The sequence below is a fragment of the Anomaloglossus baeobatrachus genome, chromosome 1 (assembly GCF_048569485.1).
Source record: "Anomaloglossus baeobatrachus isolate aAnoBae1 chromosome 1, aAnoBae1.hap1, whole genome shotgun sequence".
Taxonomy (NCBI): domain Eukaryota; kingdom Metazoa; phylum Chordata; class Amphibia; order Anura; family Aromobatidae; genus Anomaloglossus; species Anomaloglossus baeobatrachus.
This window is the reverse complement of record NC_134353.1, coordinates 371,376,843-371,404,319: the sequence shown is the minus strand read 5'-3', so window position 1 is coordinate 371,404,319 and position 27,477 is coordinate 371,376,843. Positions and strand designations below refer to the sequence as shown.

General features: G+C 43.9%; 1 protein-coding gene across 4 annotated transcripts in view; it reads left to right on the top strand.

The window, feature by feature from the left end:
* CSGALNACT1 (chondroitin sulfate N-acetylgalactosaminyltransferase 1) overlaps window positions 1–27,477 on the top strand; it is a 528,406-nt gene that overhangs the window by 383,241 nt on the left and 117,688 nt on the right. For 3 of the 4 annotated variants that reach the window (XM_075352486.1, XM_075352484.1, XM_075352487.1), the window contains one exon: window positions 14,025–14,916. In XM_075352486.1, coding sequence (XP_075208601.1) covers window positions 14,286–14,916 — 631 coding nt within the window. In that variant the 5' untranslated portion in view covers window positions 14,025–14,285. The remainder of the gene's footprint in view (window positions 1–14,024; window positions 14,917–27,477) is intronic. The other variant, XM_075352485.1, reaches the window with a different exon arrangement.

Here is a 27,477-nt window from a genome sequence, read left to right as displayed (position 1 = left end):
CGGCAGTCACAGCGACGTTGCTGAACAAGTATGTGCGTGTGACGCTGCCGTAGCGATATTTTGGTCGCTACGGCAGCGATCACCAAATGTCGCACGAACGACGGGGGCAGGTGCTATCGCTCGCAACATCGCTAGCGATGTTGCAGCATGTAAAGCACCCTTTTGCCTCTACATTATGCTGCTCTCAGATTAGGTGGCAAAAACCTGGTGAATGATACCCTTTAAATAATGAGGACACTTACAATATTAAGGAACCAAAAGAATGTTTTGCTCCTCTGTTGTCTCTTGTAGCGTTCACCATTTAAAGCTAAAATAGTGCGATTTTCAAGTACAGTAATCCTGTATGTGACTTCCAAAGATTTGCATGTAGTGCTAAAGCTCAACTTCACTGCAATATATGGGGCCGTTCTGGGATCTGCCTTGTGTCACATATGAATGCCGTCGACGGAGAGAATAATGACACACACCAGCAGCTCTGAGCATAATATAAACGCACCTTTATTTGGAGGAAGTCCTATTTTTATACAGGCTCAATTTTGGGCTTGAAGTGAACCTGACAGGTGCAATATGCACCCAGAGCCACGAGCAGTTCTGGGTGCATATTACTAATCCCTGCCTAACCGTGCCTGTATACACTAGCACAGATAAAGAGATCTATAGAAAAAGTACACACATCACCGCTGGTGACACTGCATTGAATAGCATGTTAGCACGCCCCTGTGGGCATACTAACATGCTAAGAGGGCAGACTAGTCAGGAAAAGTAATGCCCTTATGACTAGTCACTGGCCTCATTAGCATATGATAAAAGATTTTTTAGAAATACTTTTTCTAAAGATCTCTTTATCTATGCTACTAGATACAGGGAGGGTTAGGCAGGGATGAGCAATATGCAGAACTGCTCGTGGTTCTGAGTGCATATTGCACTTGACAGGTTCCCTTTAACAAAGTGATAATATACAAAATATAAACATCTAATTAGTTGCCTATACAAAATATAAGCATCTTTTTTGTTACATTAGCATTTTACCACTGATCAGTTGTATTTCAATCTTCAATCTTTATTGGATATTAATTTCAACTCGTATTTTAATAGGAAGTTTGGGCAATGCATACTGCCACTGGAGGGAGGTGCATATGTGCACATCTCTTAACTATATAGATAAATTAAAAAAAAAAAAAAAAAAAATATTAAGCTTTGTTTTGCTTTTCAAAGGAAAAAATAATGAGCTCTGCATTCCTTCTCAAGAAAAAAGTTAGTGTGTTATCGCAAAGGTCAATACGTATAGAAAATGTATATTCTTAGAAACTCCTGTTCAATATACTAACAGAAAAATTCTTTGAGCATTTGAAAAAAAATAGATACCGGTACCATATTCCAAAATTTACACCTACCAGCAAATAGGTGTTGTTCAGGGGCGTAACTACTGCGGTCGCAGCAGTCGCCATTGCATCCGGGCCCGGGAAGTCAGAGGCCCGCGGCCGCTAGGCAGATCAGAAGCCAACTCCTTTCAGTGAGAGAGGAGCTTCGCAGATCTGTCACAGACCATGCGGCCACTATATGACCCGGTGCCGCCGACGACACCAGGCCCCCCTGCCTGGTGTCAGCGGCGACACTGGGGCCCCCTGCCTGGTGTCAGCGGCTGCGGCGGCTCCCCCGTCACCGCACACAGTAATGATGAAGCATAGCGCGGCCGGTGCCACGCTATGCATCATCATTCTCCCCCTGTGCCTGCGCGGTGATGTCACTCCTGTGCGACTGCTGTGCTGACAGAGTGCAGGACGGGAGGACGCCGACCGGAGCACCTGGAGAACGAGGAGAGGGGAGGACGAGCAGCGGTGGAAGAAGAAAGTGGTGAGGACAGAGCAGCAGCTGGGGAATGAGGAGAGAGGTGAGGTACTAGCGGTGGAACGAGGAAATGTGAAGACAGAGCAGCGGTGGAAGGAAAAGAGGGTGAGTACTTGTTTTTTTTTTTTTTGTTTGTTTTTTTTAATATAAATTAGTGAGTACACTGTGGCCAGAGGCTTGAGAAGGCTGCATTATACATGGAGGGCTTGGGAAGGCTGCATTATACATGGAGGTCTGGAGAGGCTGCATTATATATGGAGGTCTGGGGAGGCTGCATTATTATACATGGAGGCCTGGAGAGGCTGCATTATATATGGAGGTCTGGGGAGGCTGCATTATTATACATGGAGGCCTGGAGAGGCTGCATTATACATGGAGGCCTGGAGAGGCTGCATTATACATGGAGGTCTGGAGTGGCTGCGTTATACATGGAGGCCTGGAGATACTGCATTATACATGGAGGCCTGGGGAGGCTGCATTATACATGGAGGCCTGGGGAGGCTGCATTATACATGGAGGCCTGGGGAGGCTGCATTATACATGGAGGCCTGGGGAGGCTGCATTATACATGGAGGCCTGGGGAGGCTGCATTATACATGGAGGCTTGGGGAGACTGCATTATACATGGAGACCTGGAGAGGCTGGCTGCTATATTAAACATGGAGGCCTGGAGAGGCTGGCTGCTATATTATACATGGAGGCCTGGAGAGGCTGGCTGCATTATACATGGAGGCCTGGGAAGGCTGCATTATACATGGAGGCCTGGAGAGGCTGGCTGCTATTTTCTACATGGAAGCCTGTGGAGGCTGGCTGTATTATTATACAAGGAGGACTGGGGAGGCTGGATACATTATTATACATGGAGGACTGGGGAGGCTGGATGCATTATTATAGATAGAGGTCTGGAGATTCTGGCTGCTATATTATACAAGGAGGCCTGGGGAGGCTGGGTGCATTGTTATACATGGAGGCCTGGAGAGGCTGGCTGCTACATTATACATGGAGGCCTGGAGAGGCTGGCTGCATTATTATATATGGAGGACTGGGGGGGGGCTGCATAATACAAAATGAAGGACACCTTATACATGGACTATAGGGGTGCATTATACATGGAGGAGTATGGGGCTGCATAATACAATATGAAGTTTTATGGGGTTGCATTATAATACATATAGGACTATGGGGGCTACATTATAATATATGGAGGACTATGGAGCCTACCTTATACATGGACTATGGGGGTGCATTATAAAACATTGGGGACTATGTGGTGCAGTATAATATATGGAGTACTATGGGGTGAATTATAATACATGGAGAACTATGAGAAATTCATTATAATAATTGGAGGGCTATGAGGGCTACTTTATACATGGAGGACTATAGGTGTAATACTACTGTATGTTCTGAGGATTTCGATTGCGTTAGGGCAATGACAACAGAGACGAGTTCTTGGTACAAGATGTTATATAATATGTCACCACGGTAGATACACAACGGGAATAAACACAGTAAAACAACACACAAAACGGAGCGAAGGGGATTCCCGGGGCCACGCACCGGACTCCCCCAGGGAGACCACCAGAGCGAACCCCTGTACAGGGACTGTCCGGCAATCAACCCTGGAAGGCCTAAATGTGCGGCAGCCGGTACACAAGGGGCAAGTGGTATAGTCCAGGAGTGTCCGTACGGGATGATTGTCCAGAGTGGTTACGAACCGGGCAGAGTGCTGATCAAAGACGGCAGACGGAGTCCGGGCACAGCTTGAAGAAAACCGGGTATGGTCCAGAGTCGGTCGGTAGAGTTTCAGGAGAATCCAAGGCAATCAGGAAGTAGAAACAGCAAAGCAGGAGCACACAGCAAGCAGTATACTCAGGCACTGGACTGGGCTGAGAGGCGGCCTTTTAAGCAGCTGGACAGGAAGTAGGGCAACAGAACCTTAAACTCCATGTTAACTGAGGGCAAGCTCATTCAAAAGAGAACTGGAAAACCTGGAAACCTGACATTACTCCCCCCCCCCCCAGAGACGGCCTCAGGACGGATCAGGGCCCGGCTTGTCCGGGAACCGTCGATGAAACTGAGCGATCTTCCGGGGTGCCCGAATGTTACCCACCGGTTCCCAGGAATCGTCCTCGGGGGCGTACCCCTGCCAACGTACCAGATATTGAAGCCGACGACGATGGAGCCGGGAGTCAATAATGTCCTCAACCACGAACTGCTCCTCGCCGTCGACCATCACAGGCGGAGGAGGAGGCACAACACGACCACGAAACGTATTAGGGGAGACAGGTTTGAGGAGAGACACATGAAAGACCGGGTGTACCTTTAGATGGTGCGGCAACCGTAGCCGACAGGCCACAGGGCTCACGATCCCGGTGATCTTAAACGGACCGATGAATTTTTGTCCCAGCTTCTGCGAAGGAACACCCAATCTCAGGTTTTTGGTGGATAACCATACAGAGTCCCCTACCTTGTACATGGGTGCCGGTTTCCGGTGAGTGTCTGCCGACCTCTTGTAACGCTCCTGGGCCGTAGCCACAGTGTCCTTTAGAACCTCCAGATTCTGTCGAAGCTCTGTCAATCTGTCCTCCACCGCCGGCACCGAAACCGCAACCGGTGACATAGGCAAAACATTCGGATGATAACCCAAGTTAGCAAAAAAGGGCGTTACCTTAGTGGAGCTGCTCTGAGTGTTGTTATAGGAGAACTCCGCCAACGGAAGCATCTTCAACCAATCGTCTTGGAGATGGCTGACATAACATCGAAGGTATTGTTCCAGGGTTTGATTCGTCCGTTCGGTTTGCCCATTTGTCTGAGGATGGTATGCAGAAGACAAACAGACATCAATCTGGAGTGCCGTACAAAAGCCCTTCCAGAACCTAGACGTGAACTGCACGCCCCGGTCAGAGATGATCTCGTCTGGTACCCCATGCAATCGGAATACGTTCTGGATAACCAAATCCACTGTCTCTGCGGCTGAGGGAAGACCGGTACACGGAATGAAGTGAGCAGCTTTAGTCAATCGATCCACCACCACTAAGATGGTATTGTGCCCGCCTGAGACTGGCAACTCCACAATAAAATCCATGGAGATAGACCCCCAAGGGCGAGATGGCACGGGTAACGGTTGGAGGAGTCCCGTAGGAGCCACACGAGGGACCTTGCACCGGGCACAAACCATGCATGAGTGGACATAGTCCTTTACATCCTTTAGACAGGTAGGCCACCAGAAAAAACGGCTCAGAAATTCCTGCGTCTTCTGTACCCCCCTATGACCAGCCAACACGGAGTCATGGACCAACTTGAGAACCCGAAGTCTTACGGCCTCCGGGACATAAATGCGTCGCTCTCTCAACCACACACCATTCCGAAGAACAAGAGTTACATCATTCGGGGGGGCAGCAAGAAATACGTCACCATCATAGGCCAGCTTGATGTCCTTCCACAAGTCCTGGTCCTGGATTACTCCAACGAAATTGGCATCCGATAACACGGTCTGAGACGGGGTTCCAGGCACGGAGTCCACGGCGTGGATTCGGGACAAGGCATCGGCTTTCCCATTACGTGAACCTGGACGGTATGTAACGACAAAATTGAATTGGTTAAGAAATAGGCTCCAACGGGCTTGCCGTGGAGACAGGCACCTGGCAGACTTAAGAAATTCCAGATTACGATGATCTGTGAGTACTATCACTTGCTGCGCGGCTCCCTGTAAGTGGTGTCTCCATTCCTTGAAAGCGGAAATAATCGCTAACAATTCCTTGTCCGCAATGTCATAGTTCCTTTCTGCAGGGGACAACCGGCGGGAAAAGAAAGCACACGGATGTAAGAGACTCTTGTCCCCAGTCCTTTGAGAAAGGATGGCCCCTAATGCGTAGTCGGAAGCGTCGACTTCCACGATAAAGGGAAGTGCGGGATTCGGATGTACCAATATAGGCGCTGAGGTAAAACAAACCTTGAGACGATGGAAGGCTTCCTGGGCCTGGGCGGACCACACAAACTTCTGTCCTTTCTTGGTTAACAGAGTGATGGGACGAACGATCTCTGAAAAATTACGGATAAAACGTCGGTAAAAGTTGGCAAAACCGACAAAGCGTTGTACCTCTTTGACGTTACCCGGTTCCGGCCAGTCCAGAATTGCTTGTATCTTGCCAGACTCCATGTTCAGTCCCTGAGGAGAGATGACATACCCTAAGAATTGTATCTGTGAGCAATGGAATTCGCATTTCTCCAGTTTAATGTACAGGTGATTTTCCCTCAGCCGGGTAAGTACGGTCTTGACGTGCTCCTGGTGTTCCTGTAAGGAATCAGAAAAGATTAGGATATCGTCCAGATAAATCACCATGAATTGGTCCATGATATCCCTAAAAATATCGTTAACTAGATGTTGGAAAGCCGCGGGAGCGTTACAAAGTCCAAAAGGCATCACTAGGTACTCAAAATGTCCATACCGACATCGGAACGCGGTCTTCCACTCGTCTCCGGGACGTATGCGAAGTAGATTATATGCCCCACGGAGATCCAATTTGGTGAATATTTTTGCCTGTTGGACCCTCTCCAATAGCTCAGGAATCAACGGTAACGGATACCGGTTCCGGATGGTTATTTTATTCAGTTCCCGGTAGTCAATACAGGGTCTCAGAGTCCCCTCTTTCTTTTTCACGAAAAAGATGGGTGCCCCTGCTGGTGAGGTAGACGGGCGAATAAATCCCTTGGCTAGGCTCTCATCAATGTATTCTTTTAGTGCTTCTAGCTCAGGTGCCGCCAACGGGTAGACATGGCCAAACGGAATCTCCGCCCCTGGAAGTAAGTCTATGGGGCAATCATACGGTCTATGCGGGGGAAGCCGATCGGCTTTTCTTTTGTCGCATATGTCAGCAAAGTCATCATAAACCGGGGGTAGAACAGGTACCTGTACAGTGCCCTCCGCATTCGGTGTTACTGGAACCGGAACAGTTGGACTAATGGTCGGACCACTCTGCGGTGGGAAGGTTATTTCCTTAGTTTCCCAATCGATGACCGGATTCGTAGACCGTAGCCACGGAATACCTAAAATAATCGGAAAATGAGGAGAAGAAATTATCATGAAAACAAGGGTCTCCTGCTGACCTGGCTTCATCACGCATTCTAGCGGTACTGTTTCCTGATCCACTGGTCCAGAGCTTAACGGAGATCCGTCTACCGTCTCCATGGTAACCGGTGAGGATCTTTGCTGAGTCCGGATACCGTGTTTCCTGGCAAAAGAGGAGTCCATGAAATTTCCCCCTGCCCCAGAATCTATCATTGCAGAGGTAGGTATTAGATGCCCCTCCCACCGGATCTGAATGGGGAGCGAGCAATGGGTATATTTCCCTTCTGAGTCCTTCGGTGAGGTTGACATTACAGTCAAGGGAAATACCGCATCCAAGTGCCCACTTGCCTCAGAGATATCGGACTCTGCGTCCGTGTTGTCACACTCTGCCATGGCTGCCAATACCTTATTTGGGCGATTCGGACGTTTCGGGCAGTCGATCAAGAAATGATCCGATTGACCGCAATAGAAACACAAACGCTCACGGAGCCGGTGTTCGCGACGTTCGTTGGTCTCTCGCTTTTGCAGAGAGTCCACTTGCATAGGAACGTCCTCGGCCTCCCGTGGTGTCCTGAGAGCGGGTTCTCTAGAAGGAAACGCAAAGTTGTTTACACGGTTTACAGCTGCCCATTTTTCCTGTCTACGCTCCGTCAAGCGGGTATCAATACGCACACAGTGCTGGAGAAACAGTTCAAAATCCCCTGGAGATTCGGAACGAGCTAACTCGTCCTTGATGGTACTGGACAAACCTTTTCTGAATACAGACAATAATGCATTGTTTCCCCAGTCGGTGTCTACCACTAACCTCTTGAACTCGGTGGCGTATTCAACGACAGAACGCTTTCCCTGACGTAAGGAAAGGAGAGCCGATTCAGCGGTAGCACGGCGATTCGGATCATCAAACATTTGCGCCATTGCGTTCAGAAAGTCATCCAGGTGATTTAAACGGATGTCCCGATTCTCTATCATAGGATTAGCCCAAGCCAGTGCTCGTGAGGTTAATAACATGATTATACATAACACTTTGGACCGGTCAGAACGGTAATAATCAGCATGTACATCAAAAAACAGTATACATTGGTTCACAAATCCACGAAACTGACTACGATCACCATTGAAACGGAATGGGGGTAACCTAGGCATACCGGCAGCTGATACGGACGTAGTGGGGACGGCTTCCTGAGCCTCCACTCTGACTTGCAAATCCTGAATAGCCGGACCCAGTACCTGGTGATCATGGCCCAGCTGTGCCTCCACATCTCTGAGTTTAGTTTGCACCGCCTCCATCTCCTGCTGCAAGGAGTTGATCATGGAAAAGAGCTGATCTACTCGTGTCTCAGTCATTGCCCCAGCGAAATCCTCTTATGGCCTGAGTATAATGTAATACTACTGTATGTTCTGAGGATTTCGATTGCGTTAGGGCAATGACAACAGAGACGAGTTCTTGGTACAAGATGTTATATAATATGTCACCACGGTAGATACACAACGGGAATAAACACAGTAAAACAACACACAAAACGGAGCGAAGGGGATTCCCGGGGCCACGCACCGGACTCCCCCAGGGAGACCACCAGAGCGAACCCCTGTACAGGGACTGTCCGGCAATCAACCCTGGAAGGCCTAAATGTGCGGCAGCCGGTACACAAGGGGCAAGTGGTATAGTCCAGGAGTGTCCGTACGGGATGATTGTCCAGAGTGGTTACGAACCGGGCAGAGTGCTGATCAAAGACGGCAGACGGAGTCCGGGCACAGCTTGAAGAAAACCGGGTATGGTCCAGAGTCGGTCGGTAGAGTTTCAGGAGAATCCAAGGCAATCAGGAAGTAGAAACAGCAAAGCAGGAGCACACAGCAAGCAGTATACTCAGGCACTGGACTGGGCTGAGAGGCGGCCTTTTAAGCAGCTGGACAGGAAGTAGGGCAACAGAACCTTAAACTCCATGTTAACTGAGGGCAAGCTCATTCAAAAGAGAACTGGAAAACCTGGAAACCTGACAATAGGGCTGCATTATCATATATGGAGGACTATGTGGTGCATTATAATATATGGAGAACTATGGGGTGAATTATAATACATGGAGAACTATGAGAAATTCATGATGATAATTGAAGGGCTACTTTATACATGGAGGATTATGGGGTGCATTATAATATATGGAGGACTATGTGGTGCAGAATTATATATTGAGTACTATGGGGTGAATTATAATGCATGGAGAACTATGGGAAATGCATTTTAATACATGGAGGACTATGGAAGTGTATTCTAATATATGAAGGGTTATGTGCGACCCTTTATACAATATGGAAGGCTATGCAGGGGCCATTATTGTATTTGGAGAACTATATACAAGGGAGGACAAAGATATAAGCAGGGGATGGAAATGTTTTGTGCTGAGGGAAAAAGGCTCTTTCCCTCATCACCCAGCTTCCCCATGCTCTGCTATAATCTACTCTCAGCACCCAGCTTTCCCATGCTCTGATATACAGTTAGGTCCAGAAATATTTGGACAGTGACACAATTTTCGCGAGTTGGGCTCTGCATGCCACCACATTGGATTTGAAATTAAACCTCTACAACAGAATTCAAGTGCAGATTGTAACGTTTAATTTGAAGGTTTGAACAAAAATATCTGATAGAAATTGTAGGAATTGTACACATTTCTTTACAAACACTCCACATTTTAGGAGGTCAAAAGTAATTGGACAAATAAACCAAACCCAAAAAAAATTTTTATTTTCAATATTTTGTTGCGAATCCTTTGGAGGCAATCACTGCCTTAAGTCTGGAACCCATGGACATCACCAAACGCTGGGTTTCCTCCTTCTTAATGCTTTGCCAGGCCTTTACAGCCACAGCCTTCAGGTCTTGCTTGTTTGTGGGTCTTTCCGTCTTAAGTCTGGATTTGAGCAAGTGAAATGCATGCTCAATTGGGTTAAGATCTGGTGATTGACTTGGCCATTGCAGAATGTTCCACTTTTTTGCACTCATGAACTCCTGGGTAGCTTTGGCTGTATGCTTGGGGTCATTGTCCATCTGTACTATGAAGCGCCGTCCGATCAACTTTGTGGCATTTGGCTGAATCTGGGCTGGAAGTATATCCCGGTACACTTCAGAATTCATCCGGCTACTCTTGTCTGCTGTTATGTCATCAATAAACACAAAGTGACCCAGTGCCATTGAAAGCCATGCATGCCCATGCCATCACGTTGCCTCCACCATGTTTTACAGAGGATGTGGTGTGCCTTGGATCATGGGCCGTTCCCTTTCTTCTCCAAACTTTTTTCTTCCCATCATTCTGGTACAGGTTGATCTTGGTCTCATCTGTCCATAGAATACTTTTCCAGAACTGAGCTGGCTTCATGAGGTGTTTTTCAGCAAATTTAACTCTGGCCTGTCTATTTTTGGAATTGATGAATGGTTTGCATCTAGATGTGAACCCTTTTGTATTTACTTTCATGGAGTCTTCTCTTTACTGTTGACTTAGAGACAGATACACCTACTTCACTGAGAGTGTTCTGGACTTCAGTTGATGTTGTGAACGGGTTCTTCTTCACCAAAGAAAGTATGCGGCGATCATCCACCACTGTTGTCATCCGTGGACGCCCAGGCCTTTTTGAGTTCCCAAGCTCACCAGTCAATTCCTTTTTTCTCAGAGTGTACCCGACTGTTGATTTTGCTACTCCAAGCATGTCTGCTATCTCTGATGGATTTTTTCTTTTTTTTTCAGCCTCAGGATGTTCTGCTTCACCTCAATTGAGAGTTCCTTAGACCGCATGTTGTCTGGTCACAGCAACAGCTTCCAAATGCAAAACCACACACCTGTAATCAACCCCAGACCTTTTAACTACTTCATTGATTACAGGTTAACGAGGGAGACGCCTTCAGAGTTAATTGCAGCCCTTAGAGTCCCTTGTCCAATTACTTTTGGTCCCTTGAAAAAGAGGAGGCTATGCATTACAGAGCTATGATTCCTAAACCCTTTCTCCGATTTGGATGTGAAAACTCTCATATTGCAGCTGGGAGTGTGCACTTTCAGCCCATATTATATATATAATTGTATTTCTGAACATGTTTTTGTAAACAGCTAAAATAACAAAACTTGTGTCACTGTCCAAATATTTCTGGACCTAACTGTACATCTCTCAGCACCCAGCTTTCCTATGGTCTGATATACATCTCTCAGCACCCAGCTTTCCCATGCTATGATATGGGAAAGCTGGGTGCTGAGGGAAAGATGTATAGCAGAGCATGGGGAAGCTGGGTGCCGAGGACAAGATGGATATCAGAACATAGGAAAGCTGGGTGCTGATAGAGGGATTTTAGATAATGGGAAATCTGGGTGTTGTGGGTAAGAGCCAAGTGTCAGCTTCATTATCCTGTAACCCAAGTGTCAGCATCATTATCCTGTACCCCAAGTGTCAACATCATTATCCTGTACCCCAAGTGTCAGCATCATTATCCTGTACCCCAAGTGTCAACATCATTATCCTATACCCCAAGTGTCGGTGTATGTGGAGGGGGGGCCCAGGTCTGAACTTTGCAGTGGGGCCCATCAAACTCTAGTTACGCCACTGGTGGTGTTATTTGTCAACATACACCATAAACCTAGAATGTGTGAAATGTTTTTTTTTTCCCTAAGCCTTTTTTGTAGCTGCTGTATGTGGGTATTGAGTATTTACGTTGCGGCTCCTATATGGAGAGTATACCCATTAGGACCAATGAATATTTTCTGCTCATCCCAGTCCATCTAGTGTTCTATTATTTGATAATAAATTCTTTTGTGCTGACCATTTTATCACCCTAATTAGAGTTGTCATTATTACTAAGAATTAGTGTTCTACTAAATACCTTTATTGTATTGTGGTCATTTGCTGCAGTCTTCAGTACTTAGGAATGGGACCATGCTGTTAGAAATACCCACAAGGCCACTTACCAGTTAGTCTCCCTTTGGACTAAGTTATGTCTTCTTACTACATGCCTAGAAATTTAAGAAGTGGAAATGGATATATTATAAGCAAATCTAAGCAGAACTAAACATACAACCATGCAAATGTGGACACTGCTTCAATAGTATTCAGTTATTCCATGTCTATTCCCCATTTCCCAGCCAGTGATAAATGCCGTCCTGGATTTGACCCTGACAGTAAGATTAATGCTTGCTGTATAATTTATTTATACAGGGATAGCCATGCTTCCATTGGATGAGCAAGTCTTTTTTTTTTTTTTTTTTTTTTTATTATTTTATTTATTTATTTTTTTACAAGACCCAGCACATTTAATCTTCTGGCCAATTTAATCGCCTGGTACCCTTCAGCAAGTATATGAATTCAGCAGACTGTGTTCGCTCAACCAATGTTTTATATATGCTTTACACATCTGGCTTTTTTTATGAAGTTGCCATATAAAAGATTTTAATTTGTTTACATTTTTGAAAAATATAGATTTATCAGATGTGTAGCTTTTATTATAGATATTGTTTAATTACACTGATATGATTTTTTTTTTTGTTAGCAACCATATAGGAAGGGACATTTTGTTTTGGTGAGGAAAACACCTTGCTTTCTTAGTGCTCTGAAATGAGCCCCTTGACTATATCCTCTAATTCCGAATACAATTCCCTTCTGTAGCAATAAATAAAGGGGCTGTCCGGTCTAAAATGAGAAGTGTGCTCACTCTATGTGACTGCAGACTTCTGAATCCTCCCAGCGCAATATAGATAATCCTGGACAGAACCAGACTACTGGTCGCGGCCTCGCTAAATACAAGTGTATGGAGTGGGTCCGTCCGACTAGTAGGAAGTAGGCATGGCGGTCTAGTGGGCGCGGCCTTGCTCAATACAAGTGTATGGAGTGGGTGCGTCCGACTAGTGGGCATGGCGGTCTAATGGGTGCGGCCTCACTCAATACAAGTGTATAGAGTGGGTTCGTCCAACTAGTGAGTATGGCGGTCTAGTGAGCGTGGCCTCGCTCAATACAAGTATATGGAGTGGGTGCGTCCGACTAGTGGGCATGGCGGTCTAATGGGTGCAGCCTCGTTCAATACAAGAGTATGGAGTGAGTGCGTCCGACTAGTGGGCATGGCAGTCTAGTGGGCGTGGCCTCACTCAATTCATTTGTATTGAGCGATGCCGCACCCTCTAGCCGGGATCTGACCGGGAATAAGTATATCGTATACCTGTAGTCACATAAGCACCGTTCACGTCTCAGAAACTAATGAATCTTCTCATCGCACAATGCGTGTGCTGGGAAGATTCATAAGTCTGCACTCACAAAGAGTGACTGCAGACTTATCATTTTAGACCAGTCAACCCCTTTAACCTTCATGATGCCTTTATGGAGACATACAGATTTTATGCAGCTCCATGTTGTGGAGCAGTAGAAACTGTGTGTCACCATACCATGTCTCAGTAAGACACAAGATTATAGATATTTTTCTGACAAAGCATACCACAATTTTTTTTTCACCTTGCATGAAATCTAACAAAAGACCTGCATATATGTCTCTTTTATGAAATTAACTTTTCCCATAGACTTCTGTATCAAACTATAGGACATGGTAGAGTGGTAGATGAAATGTAGTATGGTTAATGGTAACAGAAGCAGTGCAGACACATGGCAAAGGATGCAACAAATAGGTTCTTCAATGGAGGTATGACACTATGGCTCATTATGAGATACCAAGCTTGGTGGTCATTGTCTACCACACTTCCCCCAGTTAACGCTATACCACCACATCATAAACCTAATTCACACAATGGACCACCTGTGATGAAATATATCAAAATAAGATATACTTTTTCATAAAAAGGTGTCAGTAAGCAGTCAAAAATGTTCTAATTGTCAAATAGGAGGGGCACAACTTGCTCTTTTCATTTCAATATATTACACACTCATAATGCTAAATTTTAATTTATAAAGATCCCTGGTGCATTCATTCAATGTGACATTGATATGTAGGTGGAGTTTGTTAATCTCTACACAAATAGAAGTCTAATGGATCCTCAGGTTTCACATATATGTAAATTTTTGGGTAACAAGTTTTGTAAGATGGAAAATGCTAACTAGCTTCTAACCTGTGTCTACGTCTCTATTTATCTTCTAGATCCCAGATTATACATGAGGTTTGACCATCTTGGCTACCATGACAGTACTTGATCTGGAGCTTGTGAAGTTTTATTTACGGAAATCTGAACCTTGGATGACAAACTTGTTATACTTTTGTAACTGATGTAAGGCCAAGAAAAACTTCCACGGATGGTACAATGATGATTCCAGTCATTGTTGTCAATGTTGATTATGGATGTTTATTCTTATCGACTATTTTTTTTAGGAAGAAGATGATGAACTTTTTTTAAATGCCAGGATGGTACGCCGAGGACTAATAAGTTGGGTTTCTCGGGTGGCGATCATACTTGTCTGCCTTTGCTGTATTGTATCAGTATTGTATATGCTGGCTTGCACCCCAAAAGCTGAGGATGAACAGCTGCTACTGCCACGTGTTAATGGCCCCACAGGAAAAGAAGGCTACCATGCTATCCTACAGGAGCGTGAGGAAGAGCATCGGAATTATATCACTAGTCTGAAAAAGCAGATTGCTCAACTAAAGGATGAACTTCAAGAACGGAGTGAACAGCTTAAAAATGTTCAAGGTCACAATGGTGATTCCCTTACAGTCACATTTGATCATGCCAGTTCAGAGAAGACACAAACCGACCTCTTAGACTTTTTACATTCCCAAATTAACAAAGCTGAAGTATATAATGGAGTGAAGGTTCCCACTGAGTATGCTGTTATTCCATTTGATAGTTTCACTCTGCAAAAAGTGTATCAGTTGGAAACAGGACTGACTCGCCACCCGGAAGAAAAACCAGTAAGAAAGGACAAACGGGATGAGCTGACCGAGGCAATTGAAGTAGCACTGGAAACTTTGAACAGTCCTGAGGAGGGAAACAACAAACCTATAAGAAAGTACACGTCCTCTGATTTCATTGAAGGTACAGTAATAAGTACTTAGTGATTCTTAGAAATACTCTGAAGATGATTTTGCGTTTAGTGAGTTTTTTGTTTTTTTTGTCGGTTACAATTAGTCATTACATGCACAGCACTTGGGTTAGTCTCGGATAGTACTATGGCATCAGCATTTTTCCTAGATTTCTACATCCTTCCATTTGTAATATTTAGAGAAGAGGCAACTTGTAATGTTGTTTGCTTCAGGTGAAATAACTTCACACACCCTTATTTCAAAATGTCAAGTCTATTTTTTTTATGACATCTGTCACAATGTTTCTAATTTTAACAGTATCTAAAACTTGACAATGAGGCCCGACTACATAGTCTAGAATAGAAACCTTACCTACAAGGTGTCATTATCTAATACTGGAGTTCTCTTAAGAGGTTTATGAAGACCTCAAAGGGAGTCTGTCAGCCAAGATTGACAGTAAAAACTGATCACATAGTCTTCTAGGGGATACAGCCCTTATAAAATTTGTACCGCTGATGCTCTAATTACTGCCATCATTATACAGGTACTGAAGTTACCGCAAATTGGGTAATTGGGGTACTTTGTATACTCTTTTTGTGTGTCAGAAGCTCATTGCACCAATTCACCCACTTGTTTTCCATGTCCGTACCACCCTCATTGGTGATTGGCAGTACTGGCTTGGGTGAACTTTCTCTACAGCCAGTGATAACCAGGCGACTAGTGCTGTCAATCACAAGTGAAATAGGTGGAGACATGGAAAGCAAGAGGGTGAATTGGTGCAATGAGTCCCTTGATTATACCATGGAGCACCTGAATTAACAAATTTGATTAAACGTCCGTTTCTGTACAACGGATGCAACTATATCCCCTACAAGGCTATTTGTTTAGGTTATACTGTAAGTTTGGGTTGACAGACCAACTTTAAATAACTTAGCCTGTGTGGTTCTGTGATATTTGCTCCCCTAATAGTTATGAATACATCACATGTAGCAAAAAATAACATGTTTGTAGCAAGATCAGTTATGCCTCATCAAAGGGATACGGAATAACTTATTGATCTATGGGGGTCTAAATGCTGTGCTCTCCACCAATCCCGAGAATGGGGTTCCTTAGAGTAATTTTGGGATGTGCATCTCTACTCCATTCATACCCTTTTGAATTTTTGGTAAAAATAGAGTACATCAAGCAATCTCTGGCAGTCCCATAGAGAAGGAGTGAAGCAGAGGTACTCATGGTTGGCTTCCACTCCACTCAGAACCTAGTCGGGTTTTCCCAGTTGTGGAACCCTCAGCGATCAATAAGTTATCCCCTACTAATTTGGTAAAAACCCTTTAACGGAGTTGGGATATTATTTAGAATTAATTACTTAAAGTCAAAAATTGTTTTTAACGCGTATGCAATCTAGAATTAAGCGCAAAAGCCTGACTAAATTTTGGATAACAATAAGTTAATAGAATTTAGTTTAAGGTGCAGAAAAAAAAAGAATAATCAAAAATTGTTTTGGATCACTTGTACACTACTATATTCTATACTATCCTGGAAATACAAATGAGTGATTTCTAACTTCTTTCCATTCACCCATGCGGACACCACCACCATTGCAGCACGGTAAACCTTCATGACTTCCATTTTAATAGGAAAATGTTTTCTTGATTTATTTTTTGAATACAACTGCTCTTCTTTTGCTTATTGGAGTCCTAGAAAATAATGACATGTTTGTGTGAAATGTTCTTCTTTTGAACAGACAAGGGTGAGCAGATTTGTTTTGCAGCCTTTCCTTGGTCACCTTTTGTTGCCTCATTCAGTATGAAAATTAGTGTCTGACTTTTAATATATGATGATCAGCTGAATGTAAATTCAATCTGACATTTTCAAGTGAAAGCTATCAACTTGTCTGAAGCACTTAAATCACATTCAAAACCTTGCCTCGTGCTTTGTGCTCCTTCTGTATAACGAATGTTCATCTGTTACCGGAATACAAACAATTATTGCTTAGTTTTTATATATTGTTTAGGTCTGGATATTAGTATTCATGGCATTGCATTCAGCACCTCAACTTGGTTAATAATTCTACAGCATATCGGGGTAAGCAGTGTACTTGATCCTTGCCTACTGTAGTATATGCTGTATATAAGTACTATAAGGCTTGGTTCACAATCTGGAGAGCTTCAGATGCAGATGTCAGCCTAGCTAGAAAGAAGAGTACAACTTCAGTGCAACACATTTTTCCAGATAAAATGATGGACACCATGAAGAAAACCCAATAGACATGACAGTCAATGGGCTCCATAATTAAGGTGTTCATCACATAATGTAAGTGTCATAGCAAAAAAATAAATAAACAAAAACCATTTGTACTACGGTAGAAGGTATATAAGGCTAAGTTCACATTTCCGCTAAAATCTATCAGTCACAATCCGCTGCTCTTGTAAACAGCGGAATCCGTTTAGCGGATTCCGCTGCTCCCATAGACTTGTATGAGCAGCGGATTGTGACTGATGATGCTGCGTTGCACCCTCCGCCCGACTGATCAGTCGTGGAACGACTGACCGCCGGGCGGGGGGGAACGCAGCATGTAACGTTTTTTGAGCAGCGAGATCCGTCGGATTTCGCTGCGCATGCTCTCTGGCTCCCTGCACACGTCACCAGCTTTGGTTGGTTACCCGATATTTACCCTGGTTACGGTGCAAGGAGCCAGCGCTAAGCGGTGTAGGCCCGTAACCAAGGTAAATATCGGGTAACCAAGGTAAACATCGGGTGCTTTGCTGTTACCCGATATTTAGGCTGGTTACGTGTGCAGGGAGGCCGACACTTCCCCGCTCGGCCCCGCCCCCTCCCGCACTCCGCACATGTATAGTTTCATAGTTTCATAGTTTTTAAGGTTGAAGGGAGACTCTAAGTCCATCTAGTTCAACCCGTAGCCTAACATGTTGATCCAGAGGAAGGCAAAAAACCCCCAATGTGTCAAATAAGCTCCAATGGGGAAAAAAATTCCTTCCTGACTCCACATACGGCAATCAGACTAGTTCCCTGGATCAACACCCTGTCATAAAATCCAATATACATAACTGGTAATATTATATTTTTCAATTAATGCGATCAGGCTCTGCTTAAATTTTACTTGTGAATCCCTCAATACAACATCATACGGCAGAGAGCTCCATAGTCTCACTGCTCGTACAGTAAAGAGTCCTCATCTGTGATTATGATTAAACATTCTTTCCTCAAGACGTAGCGGATGCCCCCGTGTTCCAGTCGCAGGCCTAGGTGTAAAGAGATCTTTGGAAAGGTCTCTGTACTGTCCCCTCATATATTTATACATTGTGATTAGATCCCCCTAAGCCTTTGTTTTTCCTAACTAACCCCAAGTTTAATAACCTGTCTTGGTATTGCAGCCCACCCATTCCTCTAATAATCTTGGTCGCTCTTCTATCTACCTGTAAGATTATGCTATTTATAACCTTCTATACTTTTGCTAACAAGAAATGCATCCATTCCTCTCTTAAATTCATTCAGTGAGTTGGCCATCACCACTTCCTCAGGAAGAGAGTTCCAGAGCCTCACTGCTCTTACCGTGAAGAACCCTCTTCTATGCTGATTTAGGAATTTTCTTTCCTCCAATCGAAAAGAATGCCCCCTTGTTCTTGTCATAGTCCTTGGTACAAACAGATCATGGGAGAGATCTCTATATGGCCCTCTGATATATTTGTACATATTTATTAGGTCTCCCCTAAGTCTTCTCTTTTCTAGAGTAAATAGACCTAATTTTGATAACCTTTCCGTGTATTGTAATGCACCCATTCCATTTATTATTTTAGTAGCCCGCCTCTGAACCCTTTCAAGTTCAGTAATGTCTTTCTTCAGCACCGGCGCCCAAAATTGCACACAATACTCCAAGTGTGGTCTGACTAGTGATTTGTACAGAGGGAGAATGATGTTTTCATCTCGTGCCCCCAGACCTCTTCTAATGCATCCCATCACCCTATTTGCTTTGGTGGCTGCTGCCTGACACTGGGCACTCCAATTTAGATTCTTATTCACTAAGATGCCTAAGTCTTTTTCCATGTCTGATTTCCCCAGCAGTTTCCCATTTAGTAAGTAATCGTAGCATCTGTTTCTCCTTCCCATGTGCATAACCTTACACTTATCTGTGTTAAACCTCATTTGCCATTTTTCAGCCCAATTCTCCAATTTACTCAAGTCCATCTGTAGTTGCAAACTGTCCTCCTTTGTGTTAACTACCTTACATAGTTTTGTATCATCTGCAAATACTGATATTTTACTCTGTAAACCATCCACCAGATCATTAATAAATATATTAAATAGTAGGGGGCCCAATACAGACCCCTGTGGCACCCCACTAGTAACCCTGGCCCAATCTGAGTATGCACCATTAATAACCACTCTTTGTTTTCTACCACTAAGCCAGCTACCTACCCATCTACACACATTTTCCCCGAGCCCAAGCTTTCTCATTTTACTTAGCAGTCTTTTATGTGGGACAGTGTCAAATGCTTTACCGAAGTCGAGATAAATGACATCCAATGATTCTCCTCGGTCCATGTGAGAGCTTACATCCTCATAGAAGCTGATCAGGTTAGTTTGACAGGAGCGATCCTTCATAAATCCATGTTGATATGGAGTTAAACAGTTATTAACATTGAGACATTCCATAATAGTATCCCTTAAAAACCATTCAAACATTTTACCCACAACAGATGTTAAGCTTACCGGCCTATAGTTTCCAGGTTCCCTTTTGCACCCTTTTTTGAATATTGGTACCACATTTGCTAGCCGCCAATCCAGTGGAACAGACCCAGTTTCTATAGAGTCTTTAAATAAAAGGAATAGAGGCCTGTCTATCACATTACTTAACTCCCTTAATACCCGAGGGTGAATGCCATCAGGGCCTGGTGATTTGTCAATTTTAATGTTACTAAGTCGGTTCTGCACTTCTTCCTGGGTTAGGCAGGTCATACTTAATGGGGCATTTACATGATCACTCTGCATTTCCCCTGGCATATGCTTTTCCTGTGTGAACACAGTTGAGAAAAAAGTATTTAAAACATTTGCTTTTCCCACATCGCTTTCTATGATTTTACCCTCATTATTCTTTAAAGGGCCAACACCATCAATTTTAATCTTTTTTCTGTTTATATAATTAAAGAATAGTTTGGGATTTGTTTTGCTTTCCTTAGCAATGAGTCTCTCAGTTTCTACTTTTGCTAAATATATTTGTTTTTTACACATTTTATTTTTTTCTCTATATATTTTTAATGCTTCCTCGCTGCCTTCTTGTTTTAGCTTTTTAAATGCCTTTTTCTTATTATTCATTGCCCCTTTTACATCCTTATTAAGCCACATTGGTTTTCTCCTGTTCCTAGCCCTTTTATTTCTGTATGGTATGGCTAGCTCGCAGTGGGTGTTTAATACCGATTTAAAAATTTCCCACTTATTTTCTGTGCTCCCATTTTTGAGGACATTGTCCCAATCAATTTGGCGAAGGTCTTCTCTAAGTTGATCAAACTTTGCTTTCCTGAAATTCAGCGTTTTTGTAACCCCCCTCCAAGGCACCTTACTAAAGGACAAGTGGAATTGTATTATATTGTGGTCACTATTCCCTAGGTGCCCATCCACTCGTACGTCTGTTATTCTATCTGGCCTGTTGCTTAAAATTAAGTCCAGAAGGGCTGCCCCTCTAGTTGGGCCCGGCACAAGTTGGGACAGATAATTATCCTTAGTTACTGACAGAAACCGGTTTCCTTTCTGAGATACACAGGTTTCAGTTTCCCAGTCTATATCGGGGTAATTGAAGTCCCCCATAATAATCACCTCATTGTGATTTGCTGCTTTGTCTATTTGTTTCAATAATACATTTTCAGTGGTTTCTGTTATATTTGGTGGCTTATAACAAACCCCTATGAGGATTTTATTAGTTTTCCCTCCTTGTATCTCCACCCATAGAGACTCCACCTCTTCATTTCCCTCTTGAATATCTTCTCTTAGTCTGGGCTTTAAACTGGACTTTATATATAGACAGACTCCACGCCCTTTCCTTTTTTTACGATCCCTCCTAAACAATTCATATCCTTGCAGGTTAGCCGCCCAGTCATAACTATCATCTAACCATGTCTCAGTTATTCCTACTATGTCGTATTTCTCCTCATACATTACCAGCTCCAGTTCCTCCATCTTATTGGTCAGGCTTCTTGCATTGGTCAGCATGCAGGAAAGAAGTTTTGCTCCCCTTTTCTCAGCTTCCTTCTTAGTACCCTGTCTTGGGTCCTCTTTACGGCATCTAGTATCCTTGATTAGTTTGTCCTTCTGCTGCATGTTCTTGTCTGCTGTTTTTTCTCCCATCCCCTCTTCTAGTTTAAAGCCCTCCTGATGAGTGTGGCAAGCCTTCTGGCGAACGTGTGTTTCCCAGGTTTTGTGAGGTGTATCCCGTCTCTTGCGAGAAGTCCATCGTAGAGGTAATTCACTCCATGGTCTAAGAATCCAAATCCTTGCTGCCTGCACCACCGTCGTAGCCAGTTGTTCAAATCTAGTATCCTATTCCATCTTCTGACACCATGGCCATCGACTGGGAGGATTGATGAGAAAACAACCTGTACGTTCCGTTCCTTTATTTTCTTCCCCAGAATTTCAAAGTCTTCACAAATAGTTGGCAGATCATTTCTTGCCGTGTCGTTTGTTCCTACATGTATCAATAGGAACGGGTATTCGTCCTTGGATCCGAGGATAGTTGGTATCCTGTTGGCCACATCCTTGATTTTTGCTCCAGGGAGGCAGCATACTTCTCGTGCAGTTATGTCCGGCCGGCAGATAGTTGCCTCCGTGCCTCTTAGTAGTGAGTCGCCCATAACTACCACTCTTCTTTTCTTTCTGGACGCACTGCTTGTTGCTCCTGAGTGCTTTTGAGTGTCTTTTGTTTCTGCTTTTGTTGACAAAGTAACTTCTTTTGATGATACTGTGTCTTCTCCTGTAGAGACGGTATCATCCTGAGCTGTGCCATTTTCGTTCTCCAGCATGAGGGCTTCATATTGGTTGCTAAGCTGTGTGGGTGGTGCCGACCACTTGATCCGCTGGCTTCTTTTGGTCACATGTGTCCACTTTTCAGCCTCTGTATGTGTTCTGAAGCTTTTCTCACTTTCCATATCCTGAATTGTTGCTTCTGCCTCGTCCAAGAAGTCCTCATGTTCTTTAATTAGCTTCAAAGTTGCTATTCTTTCTTCCAGTCCCCGCACCTTTTCCTCTAAGAGGGCAACAAGTTTGCACTTTTGACAGGTGAAGTTGAATTTCTTGTGCGGCAGATCCGTAAACATGTAGCATGTGTTGCAGGTGACCATGTGGATTTTCTTCTCTTCCATAATGCTGATGTAGCGTATGACAGGCGAAAGTCGCGCGCCGTCAGGCGCGCGGTTTTGCGATGTCCTCAAACAGCGAGACCCGGCAAGTCCCAGCAATCGATCAGCTTACGGCGACTCTTCTCTTCTTAAACAGCTACAGTTATCACCACTATGAGATTGTGTTAAAACTATGTCACACTTATCTTCAGTCGCCTCCCTTTACTTCAGTACCTCGCACTCTCAGCACCTCGCTAGCTCTGGCTGGTTTATATAGTTCTACAAGGACTACTAGAAGCTTCTAGAAACAGGTGTGGCTAATACTACTGACTAAATCACTAGACACACTTTTTTTTTTTTTTTTTGCTTTTTCACAGTACCCCAGACAAACACAGACAACAAATCCCTAATGAAATTAAACAGTTACAGTTATCACCACTATGAGATTGTGTTAAAACTATGCCACACTTATCTTCAGTCGCCTCCCTTTACTTCAGTACCTCGCACTCTCAGCCAGTATGTACACACACACACACACACACACACACACACACACACACACACACACACCTGTCCCCAGCCATGCAGACAAGCACTGACACCCTCGTCTGGCCCCGCCCCCTGCTCGGCTCCGCCCCCTCCCGCACTTTGCATGTGCACACTCACACATACATACATACATACATGCACATACACACACTCACTCACACATACACTCACCTGTCCCCAGCCATGCAGACCGCAGCACTTCTACTGATATCCTCAGCGCCTGGCCCCGCCCCCCGCTCGGCTCCGCCCCCTCCCGCACTTTGCATGTGCACACTCACACATACATACATACATACATGCACATACACACACTCACTCACACATACACTCACCTGTCCCCAGCCATGCAGACCGCAGCACTTCTACTGACATCCTCAGCGCCTGGCCCCGCCCCCCGCTCGGCTCCGCCCCCTCCCGCACTTTGTATGTGTGTGCACATACATACATACATACATACATACATACATGCACATACACTCACTCACTCACAGATACACTCACCTGTCCCCAGCCATGCAGACCGCAGCACTTCCACTGACATCCTCAGCGCCTGGCCCCGCCCCCCGCTCGGCTCTGCCCCCGAACTCCGCCCCCCGCACACAACGGAATCCGACAAAGAATTCTGTTCTTTGTCATCCGTTGTACAGCGTTGAACAGCGCATCAGTCACATGCGTCAAGCGACGCATGTGACTGATACAAATCAACGGAAATGTGAACTTAGCCTTATACTGAACAAAGATATAAACGCATGACTTTTGTTTTTGATCCTATTTTCCATGAGCTGAACTCTTAAGATCTAAAACTTTTTTTATGTACGCAAAATGTCTTTTTCGCTCAAATATTGTTCACAAATTTGTGTAAATCTGTGTTAGTGAGCACTTTTCAGTTGCTGAGATAATCTATGCACCGGACAGGTTTGGTATGCCAACATGCAGATTAGACAGCATGATTATTGAACAGGTGTGCCTTTGGCTGGCCACAATAAAAGACCCCTCGAAAATGTGCAGTTTTAAAGTATTGGGAGGGTCTGGTGTGATCAGAAAACTTTCTGGTGTGACCACCATTTTCCAGCTTCCAGCCTGCCATATGTCTTGTACAGTGAAAACCAAGATTCATTCGTGAAGAGAACAACTCTCCAACATACCAGATGCCATTGAATGTGAGCATTTTCCCACTCAAGTTGGTTACGATGACGAACTGCAGCCAGGTGGAGACCCCGATAAAGATGCCGAGCGTTCAGATAAGCTTCCCTAAGACTGTTTGTTTCTCACAGTTTGTGCAGAAATTCTTTGGTTATGCAAACCAATTGTTGCAGCACCTGTTGGGTGGTTGGTCTCAGATGATCATGTGAAGATGCTGGTGTCGATGTCCTTGGCTGGCGAGCTTACATGTGAGAAAGGGATAAATTCAAAAAGCAGCTCATTACTTACAATAGTTTGGGCATGCATGTAACAGAGGAAGTCCGTGTGACCACACGTGAATAAATGGAGTTTTTTCTCCATTTATTCACGTGTGGTCAAACATGTTGTCTGTTGGATGGACTGCCAAATTCTTCCTGCTTATGATAGGGAAATGAACATTCAATTTGCGTTTAACAGCTCTGGTGGACATTCCTACAGTCAGCATGACAATTGCATGGTCCCTCAAAACTAGTGGCATCGTGCTGTGATAAAACTGCACATTTCAGAGTGGCTTGTTATTGTGGCCAGCCTAAGGCACACCTGTTGAATCAGCATCTTGATATGTCATACCTGTGAGATGGATGGATTATCTCAGCAAAAGAGAAGTGCGCAATAACAAATTTAGACAAATTTGTGAACAATATTTGAGAGATAAAGGCCTTTTGTGTACATAAGAAAAATGTAAGATCTTTGTATTCAGCTGATCAAAAATGGGAGCAAAAACCAAAGTGTTGCATTTATATTTTTTCCAGTATAATAATACAATGAAATGACTGCAAAAAAAAATAAAAAAAAATATATTACTGGTTGAAGGAATCTGTTATGACGATTGTATGTCTAACCGATCCTTCACGTCCTCTATTCCTTACTGGCATCTGCAGTATGAGGTGTAGAAGTGCCACCCATTGGGCCTACACCTCACATATCACCCTCTTTTGATTATAAAACTAGACAAAGAGCTGCAGGCTGTTATTCGAGCTATGTATATGCCATTGAATGACGTGGTGACGCTTTATAGGGAACATAAATCTAATTTAGGATTGGATATTGTTTATATCAGAGTTTATTTAGAATTTGCCATTTTTCACTTTTTTTTTTTTATACAGTGTGTAATTACTCAAAATTAGCCTGCAGCTGTTCTACTTCACCATTATAACAAGCTGTAATTAGGCCTGTTGAGAGCTTAACAAAATCCTTTGATTACAAGTAACAGATACCTATAGTGTGTGTTGTCTTCTTTTTGATGTACATTTTAGAGGATTTGTATTCTTAAATTGTAGGATCAACACCTAGGCTGGCATCACACAGCAATGTTCACTTAATAAGGGAAAAAGATATATCTACTCTTGTAAATCAATGCTATTTTTCGCCTTATACAACCACATTCAAGCTACCCTGTATGATCATAGTCTTAAGGCTGCATTTGCGATCGCACCCGCCCCCATCGTTTGTGCGGCACGGGCAATTTCTTGCCCATGTCGCACAATGCTGTAACTCCCCGTCACACGTACTTATCTTCCAAACGACCTCGCTGTGTGCGGCGAACATCCTCTTCCTGAAGGGGGAGGGACGTTCGGCGTCACAGCGATGTCACACAGCGGCCGGCCAATAGAAGCGGAGGGGCGGAGATGAGCGGGACGTAAACATCCCGCCCACCTCCTTCCTTCAGCATTGCCGGCGGGATGCAGATAAGCTGTAGTTCATCGTTCACGGGGTGTCACATGGAGCGATGTGTGCTGCCTCGGGAAAAATGAACAAAGGACGTTCGATTTTTAGAAAATGAGCGACGTGTCAATGATGAACGAGAAGGTGAGTATTTCTGCTCGTTCATAGCTGTCACACGCTACAATATCACTAACGATGCCGGATGTGCGTCACTTACGACGTGACCCCGCCGACATCTCATTAGATATATCGTAGCGTGTAAATCCCGCTTTAGGAAAATTCTATATGTTCTACCCATACACAGTAATAGTCCATTCTACTACAATATTAAATGTTATACATTTTTTGATTGATGCCTTGTAACCTCATACAGATGACGATTCTTGGTAGGCTCTATAAATATAAAATATGTAAAAACTCCCAACTGTTGGAACCAGTATGTTTTCCCTTCAGCTGGTAGATAAGATACAGTAAATAAAGAAGATTTTTCAGCAGATTCTTCATTTAAAAAATTCAAAAACTTTTATTTCATAATGTAAAAATTCGCACTCAAAATAAACGTTTTTAACATTTTTAATCAAGAATCGCCTAGAAAGTCTTCTATTTGTTATGCAGTCTTTGGCTACAAGGGACAAGAGTGGAATTTCTGTGCTGCGAACTATTGAAAACCTCAATCAACGAAGGTGAGCTGGACTACACCTGTTTAGAAAAGAGAGTGACAGATGTGCTCAACATAGGTAAATAAGACCATGGCCACACTGTTTGGCATTGGTAGATAAGACCATGGCTATACTATATTCCACTTTGGTAGATGATATAGTGGTTTCATAATATTTGGCATTAATAGAGAAGACCATGGCTACACTATACTCAGCATTAGTAGATAAGATCATGGCTACACTGTTTGCCATTAGTAGATAAGGCCATGGCTACACTGGGTTTGGCATTGGTAGATAAGACCATGGCTACACTATATTTGGCATTGGAAGATAAGAACATGGCTACACTATGTTTGACCTTGGTAGATAAGACCATGTCTACTCTGTTTGACCTTGGTAGCTAAGACCATGTCTACACTGTGTTTCACAATGGTAGATAAGACCATGACTATGCTGTTTGGCATTGGTAGATAAACATAGTGTAGCCATGGTCTTAACATTTATAGATGGGACCAACTGCTACAGTATGTTTGGCATTGGTAGATAAGACCATGTGGCATTGTTAGATAAGACCATGGCTACACCATTTGGCATTGTTGGAGAAGACCATGGCCATACTGTTTGGCCATGGTAGATAAGACCATGACCAAAAAAATCCATCTTGTTCTCTCCATGAACTTGCAGTTGGCCATCTGTATATCTTTATGGGAAGGTTGGGGGAGATGTTGACCAAAAAAATTTCATCTTTAAAAATATTGTCCAGGATGCAACTATTGATCACCTACGAAGCTGTTAAATGTCATCAATATAAGCTTGAGGGGTTTCAACACCTGACACTCCCACTGATCAGCTAAAAAACACTCTAATAGTGTCTTGGTAGAAATGATGTGGGGAGTGGAGCATAGCCGTTTAATACATTGCTTAATGGCTGCTCCTGATTACTGCACTATTTATCCCTTTCACTTTAATGTGAGATAAAATGCATTACTTGGCAGTGGCCATTAAACAATGTTTAGGGCTTCTGCGTTTTGCCCTGTCCATTGCTTAGCTGAAAACTAATCCAGCAGTGCACTCCACAGAGTGGTGGAGGGTGCGCGATTTAGGACCTCCCTCAATCTCATATTGATGACCTTTGTCATGGAGAGGTAATCAATAGTTGAATTCCAGGCAAAT